This window comes from Triticum aestivum, chromosome 6D, assembly GCF_018294505.1.
Source record: "Triticum aestivum cultivar Chinese Spring chromosome 6D, IWGSC CS RefSeq v2.1, whole genome shotgun sequence".
NCBI lineage: Eukaryota > Viridiplantae > Streptophyta > Magnoliopsida > Poales > Poaceae > Triticum > Triticum aestivum.
In genome coordinates, this window is record NC_057811.1 from 318,408,191 (window position 1) to 318,415,347 (window position 7,157).

At 51.3% G+C, this 7,157-nt stretch overlaps 1 protein-coding gene across 1 annotated transcript; it reads right to left on the minus strand.

Annotated features, from left to right (window-relative positions):
• Positions 1-3,997: 3,997 nt before the first annotated feature.
• On the minus strand, positions 3,998-6,706 carry LOC123144862 (wall-associated receptor kinase 5). The gene is made up of 3 exons (XM_044564114.1): positions 5,688-6,706; positions 5,398-5,562; positions 3,998-5,306 (listed from the first exon to the last, which is right to left on the minus strand). The coding sequence occupies exons 1-3, from the start codon at positions 6,586-6,588 to the stop codon at positions 4,099-4,101; spliced, it is 2,274 nt and encodes a 757-aa protein (XP_044420049.1). The 5' UTR covers positions 6,589-6,706; the 3' UTR covers positions 3,998-4,098.
• Positions 6,707-7,157: the final 451 nt, after the last annotated feature.

The following is a 7,157-nucleotide window of genomic DNA, read 5'->3' on the forward strand; positions in this document are numbered from 1 at the left end:
AAATCTCTTGTGTCCCCAACGCACCCAATACAATGGCAAATTGTATAGGTGCACTAGTTCGGAGAAGAGATGGTGATAAAAGTGTAATATGGATGGTAGAAATATATTTTTATAATCTGAATAAATAAAAACGGCAAGGTAGCAAATAGTAAACGGGCACAAAAACCATTTTGCACTGCTTGAAAATGAGGCCTAGGGTCCGTACTTTCGCTAGTGCAACCGGACGCTGTGTTTTGGCTCCTAGGTGCATATGCACTCATTGTCTAAATACACATTTTGAAAAGTTAAAAAAATCGGAACACAAATCCCGCGGGTATATCCGGACATTCTATGTGCATGCACAAAGTTTCGGTGAAAAACGACGTTTTTTGTGGCTTGTGTAAAAAAGATAAAGAAATGCAAAATGAATAGTTGTAATGAAGCATAAAAAATTGTCTTTTTTATACAAGCCACGAAAAACCTCGTTTTTCACCGAAAACTTTGTGCACGCACATAGAATGTCTGGATATACACGCGGAATTTTTGTTCGGAATTTTCCAACTTTTCAAAATGTGTATTTAGACAATGAGTGCATATGCACCTAGGAGCCATTGCCAATTTCTGAATGCAACCTCTCAACAATGCTAATATAGTTGGATCATATGATTATCCCTCAAAGTGCAATAAAGAATCACTCCCGAGTTCCTATTAGCGGAGAACAAAAGATAGGAATTGTTTCTAGGGCACGAAACTACCTCAAAACTATTCTTTCCGTTCGATCTAGTCAAGAGTTCGTACTAAAATAACACAAACTATTTTTTCCGTTCGATCTATCCTAGAGTTCGTACTAGAATAACACCAAAGCAAATTCATATTCATAATACTCAATCCACACAAAGAACTATAAAGAGACCCCAAAGTTTCCGTCGGAGAAAAACGTGCATCAACCCCTATGCATAGATTACCCCAATATCACCGTGGGAATCCGCGAGTTGAATGCCATTACACATATCAAGTGAATCAATAGGATACCTCATTGTCACCTCAAGTATTCATATTGCAAGACATATATCATGTGTTCTCATCTCTGAATATTCAATCCGATAAGACAAAACTTTGAAGGGTAAAGATTTAATTCATCATAACAAGAATATAGAGGGGAGAAACATCATATGATCCGACTATATTAACAAAGCCCATGATGTAGATCATGAGAGAGAGAGAGATCAAACACATAGCTACTGGTACAAACCCTCAGCCCCGAGGGTGGACTACTCCCTCCTCATCGTGGTGGCCGCCGGGATGATGAAGATGGCCACCGGAGATGATTCCCCCCTCTGACAGGGTGCCGGAATGGGTCTAGATTGGTTTTCAGTGGCTAAAGAGCCTTGCGGCGGCGGAACTTCTGATCTAGGTTAACCGCCGAAGGGTTTCGAAATATTTGGGAATTTATAGTGCTAAGAGGGGGTGCGGGAGGCCATCGAGGTGGGCACAACTCACCTGGGCGCGCCAGGTGGGCCTGGCGCGCCCTGGTGGGTTGTGCCCCCCTCGGGGCACCCCCCAGGTGCAACTCTGGCCCATTGGGTTCCTTCTGGTCCATGAAAAGTCCCCGTGGAGTTTCGTTGCGTTTGGACTCCGTTTGGTATTGATTTCCTGCGATGTAAAAAACAAGCAAAAACAGCAACTGGCACTGGGCAGTGGGTCAATAGGTTAGTCCCAAAAAAATTATATAAAGTTGCTATAAAATGACTGTAAAACATCTAAGAATGATAAAATAACAGCATGAATACTTCATAAATCATAGATACGTTGGAGACGTATCAGCAGCGTGGGGAAGTGGAGACGCCCACGTCCCATCAAGCGCTTCGCGTCGACTCGGTCCGCAGGCGATTGGGGCCCGCGACACTTTGCCCTTGCCCTTTGGCTTCGCCTCGAAGCCAAGTCCGAGCACGCCTCGGGCCCGGGGGCTATTGTCGGCGTTCTTTGGAACCAGGGTACCCAGACTTGCCTGCCTGCGGCCAACGGCGTGGCTCCATCGGCGGCCTGGTATGGCCCATCTTCAGCATCGACAAGACAAGACCCTCACGAGGGGCCAAGCCTCGCGAGGCGGACGACACCAAGACCTCCGGAGGGAGCGGCCTCCCTAGGATGGCTCCTGAGGAGCGGAGATTCCTATGCAGGCACTCACCTCATGAGGTGAAGGTGACGCAAGCCATGACGACCAAGGCCAGGCGGGCGCCAGCGGGCACATAGCAGCAGGTTTCCACCTTGGTGCTAAGGAGGCAAGCGCAAGCGCGGGGTCCCGAGGAATCAGCCAAAGGTTTCCATTCCCGTGCAACGAGACCATGACCACCAGGACGGATGTCATCACCGAGCCCACCACGGCGTCACGACCAGAAGCTTTGCAGGCGAAGACCACCTTTCGTCAGGATAAGATGTACTACTTGTCCCCCTTCAAACTTGGCCAATGTGGGATGCCTTCCCGCCTTCGTTTTGGAGGAAGAGGACCGAGACCACTATAAATAGAGCCTAGCCACCACCCTAGGAGGGGATCCCGAATCCGAACCCTCACTAGCTCACACCAACACAAGAACAAACCTCCTGAGGTTGTTCTTCCTCTGTACTAGTTCATCCTCAGCCCCTCGCAAGGTTAATCCACCCCAAAAGCAGGAGTAGGGTCTTACACCGCAAGGTGGCCAGAACCTGGGTAAACTGCCGTGTCTCTTTCCTTTCCGTTCATCGAGCTAGGCCGTGAGAGCGACGAATTCGTTGGCTGGAGAGGTTGAATTCTTCGCGCACGCCCCTGAGTTTGAACCTTCCTTGGATCCACGGAGCCCTGAATCCGACAGCAAGGCTCAGGGGCAGCATGGGGATCCAGATGAAGATCGGGACGAGCGAGGGTAGCAATAGAGAGGCAACAACAACTCGATGCCAAAGCCTGCACTATGAGCGCTCTGCTCATGCTCTGGACGTGCACACTGAGTGTTCGACAAAATGCCAGGGTGGGCTACAGTGATCCAATCAAGATGAGATTTGGCAGGATAGTGTTAGTTTCGATGACAAGGATGGTGGAAAAGTTAGTTTAGCAGGAGGAACTACTGTCACATGGAGTTCAGAAAGGTTGCCCAATTTTGCCATGAGCTCATGATGTTCGACAAAATGTTAGGGTGACCTTGGTAATTTTTTTTAGACTTGGGAATTGGCAGGTGGAGGTATCCTTGGATGTTAAAGATGGTGGTGGAGTTGGTTTGGTAAAAGGAAAATCTTGCAAGTGCAAGTGCTGGTGGAATTCAGTTCTGGACCCAAACTTGGAGGAAACATTTAGTGGGCTTCCAAGATGCAAATTGAGCCGATCTTCTGGAATTAAGGGTTTGGTTGTAAGGACTATGAGGTGGAAATTTTTCAAAATTATTTGAGTAAGGAAAAACGGGGTTGTAGTCCAATGCTCAAATTGGACCAGAACCGAAAAATGAAAGTTGTGCTCAAAATTTTCAAATGGCCAAGATGGATTTTTGCACAAAAGTGATCTATAGGCATCGTATGACCTCTCCAAAATTCTGTGGCATTAAATTTATTCGAATTATTTTTAGTTCAACAGAAGCATTTGAGTGTTTGAAAATACCATTACAACAATTATTTTGGGAAAATATTTATCATGAAAAATTTACTACTGAATTTTAAAAGTCAAATGAAAGGTTTAAGGAAAACTTTCAAAACCCACAATATTTTCTAAAGTTTCTATATGGAGAGATGGACTTAAAAAAAACAGAAAAGGTTTTGAAATTAATAAAAGACCTAATATAATACAAAATTTTATTTCTGTCAAACTTTTACTTAACAAAAACATGTTTTGAAATTTTGGGATGTTACCTTACTTCACCGGATACTTAACTATTTATTAGGGATCGGTTAGAAATGGCCTTACGTAGCCCGACCCAACCCACATCACCATGCCAGGTAAAATGTGTCAATACTTTTTAAATGTGGTAAAATATGTCAAAAACGTACAAATGGGGAGTAAAGGTGAAAAAATGCTTCAATGTTTGTTTGCATCAATCGGGAGAGCAAAAAACAGGAGGATTTGTCACACGAGTGTATGTACCCAAACTGCACCGGGCATCAACGCGGAGACTGAATTCCTATGTACGCCGTGTCAGTGAAACTGACATTTCTAGTGCTACTAAGCTCTACCCCAGACCCAGAGTGGCCAGAGTACGTGGTCGGCGACGGTGATCCACGTAACAGTTCCACTAGCTCCGCAGAATCTGGCGGCCCCCATGGATGCTGGGCCAGCTTGCTCAACCTATGAAGCTCCTCCGCAACCTCCCGCATGGACGGCCTGTTCTCGCCCAGCATCTCCAAGCACCGCTTCGCCAGCTCCGCCGCCTGCTCGAGCACCTCGATGCTCTGCTCACGCTTGATCTGGGGGTCTAGCATCTCCTCCAGCTTGTTCTCCCCGAGGACCAGGAGGAACTGCGACGAGAGGTACTTCTCCTCCTCGAGCTCCTCCAGGTTGAGCGCCTTCCTGCACGTGAGCAGCTCCAGCAGGACGACGCCGAAGCTGTACACGTCGCTCTTGTCGGTGAGCTTGCACGTCCTCATGTACTCCGGGTCGAGGTACCCGCAGGTGCCCTGCACGAAGGTGACGAACTGCGCCTCGTCCGTGGGCGCCAGCGTGGACGCCCCGAAGTCGGAGACCTTGGCCGTGTAATCCTGGTCGAGGAGTATGTTGGACGTCTTGACATCGCCGTGGAGGATGGGCGGCGAGGCCCAGGAGTGCAGGTAGGAGAGCGCCTCGGCGGTCTGGTGGGCGATCTTGAGCCGGGCGGTGAAGGGGATGCGCGGGCCCTCGCGCTCGCGGCGGCCGTGGATGAGCCGGTAGAGGGTGCCGTTGGGGATGTACTTGTAGACGAGCATGGGGACCTCCACCTCGAGGCAGCAGCCGTAGAGCTTGACGATGTAGCGGTGGTTGATCTGGGACACGATGAGCATCTCCTTGCCGAACTCCTTCTGCTGCCTCTCGCTGGCGAGCCTGCACTTCTTGATGGCCACCAGGTCGCCGTCCTTGGTGGTTCCCTTGTACACGGTGCCGTTGGCCCCCTTGCCGATCACGTTGCGCTCGTCGAACCTGCCCGTCGCCTCCTCCAGCTCTTCCTGGGTGAAGAGCTTGAAGGACAAGCCCTGCCTCGACCTCATCTCGTCGAACAGCGTGAGGCCCCCGTGCTGCTCGAAGTACTCTCTCTTGATCTTGGCCAGCCTCCGTTTGGCGTAGATCATGTAGGCGCAGGAAGCGGTGGCTATCAGTACGATCACACCGATGCTGACTCCTGCGGCAACCAGTAGGGATGGACGTGTGAGATGATGGTACCCCTATTGGAAAAAATCAATCGAACCCCAGAAATAACATCGATGGCTTACCAATGGCGATCTCCCACCCGATCTGAGACTTGTCTTTCTCGCATGTTCCGTTGTATGCGTTGCCTGATGTCTTTTCAGGGCAAACGCAGCTGTATCCTCCGATGGTATTCACGCACGTATCCGGAACAGAGCAGGGGTACCGTTCGTCTTGGCACTCGTTGATATCTGCAAGGACAAGGCAGCCAAAACGGCCGGGCATGCATGAATCGCCATGAACTCGTCGCAGTGGAATGGAAACAACCAACCAACCAACGGAAGGGAAGGGAAGATGCCAACCAAACCAACAGTACCTTGACAGCCGTCGAGGAGGTAGGGATTGCCGTCGTAGCCGGCGGAGCAGTTGCAGAGGTATCCCTTGCCCCGTCCGTACTTGGAGTCGACGCACTCGCTGTTGCTGCTGACGCAGGCGTAGGCCGACGAGTTGCGCTTGGCCTCCTCGCACGTCTTGTTCCCGATGGCCCAGTCGAGCACGAGCGGCACCTGCCTGCCGTTGGCGGCCATGAACTCGTCGGTGGTTATGTAGGTGGTGCGGAAGTCGAAGGCGGCGGCCTCGAGCAGCACGGCGTAGCTGCAGGGGCTGAATCCCGCGGTGCCGGAGGTGTTGAACTTCTCCTCGAAGGAGATCTGGTAGCCGTTGAGGCCGGACGGGATGGCCGTCTGGCAGCAGCCGACGCCGGCGCAGGAGCCGTTCTCCAGGCGGGCCACGCCGGGGCACATGGCCATGCAGCCCGTCATGTAGCGGTCGGCGGTGTCGTTGAGCGAGCGGATGTAGGCGAGCGAGTTGCAGCCGATGACGGTGAAGCGGTTGAGGGCGTCGTTGATGCGGAAGTTGGTGATGTCCATGTTGTACCACCAGTTGTTCTGGTCGTTCATGGCGCGCGTGGTGGCGTTGTAGCACCACGGGTTGATGAGGCTGTAGATGCGCAGCTGCCCGCGCCGCACCGACATGTCCAGCACCTCGATCTGGTAGTTGTACAGCCGGTGCCGCCCGTCGGCGGTGCGGTTGCAGCTGAGCGAGAAGGTCCAGTCCCCGGTCTCGAGGTGGCACCCGCTGCCCACGCCGAACGGGTACGGGATGTCGATGTTGCCGCACCGCCGCAGGCACGTCTCCCTCGGCTGCATCGCCGTCGCCGCCGCCGCCCCCGGCCGCGGCGAAGATAGCAGAACGGCGATCAGCACCGCGAGGATCATCTTCCTCCCTACGCATGCGCGGGGCGGGTGGTGTGGCCGGGAATGGGATAGGGTGGCCTGAGGGGAGTGATTACTGTGAACTAATAATCGAGGTTTAAATGAATGAACCCCATATGGTGTGGTTTGACACGATCAAACGGCATAGTAGCATGTCCCACCTGCACGCAGCCACGGCCTGACTTAATTACACGACACAGACGGGCGTTGTGGAAGTTTCCCCGGGAGGCGTGTTTAGTCGGATGTGGTGGTTGATGCACGTTGATCTTCAGGCCAAAGCAACATACTTACATGAGTGGGTGCCGAAAAGGATCGATTGCTCTACTACTTCGTACCAGCGTTCAGCATGAGTGTCCTTTCGACGTTTGAACAGAATTTGAACAGAATTGATACTTCTGACAAGATGAAACCGGTAGTACGTGTACTCCTTCCGTGCAAAAGCCTCTTACATTAAGGGACCGTGGGAGTACTACTCAATTATTCTTGTTTTTTTGCGAATGAACTATTCAATTATTCAGTGCTATTATCATGTACTCGTTCATAACGGGACCAGGCAACCCGACAGATGTGCC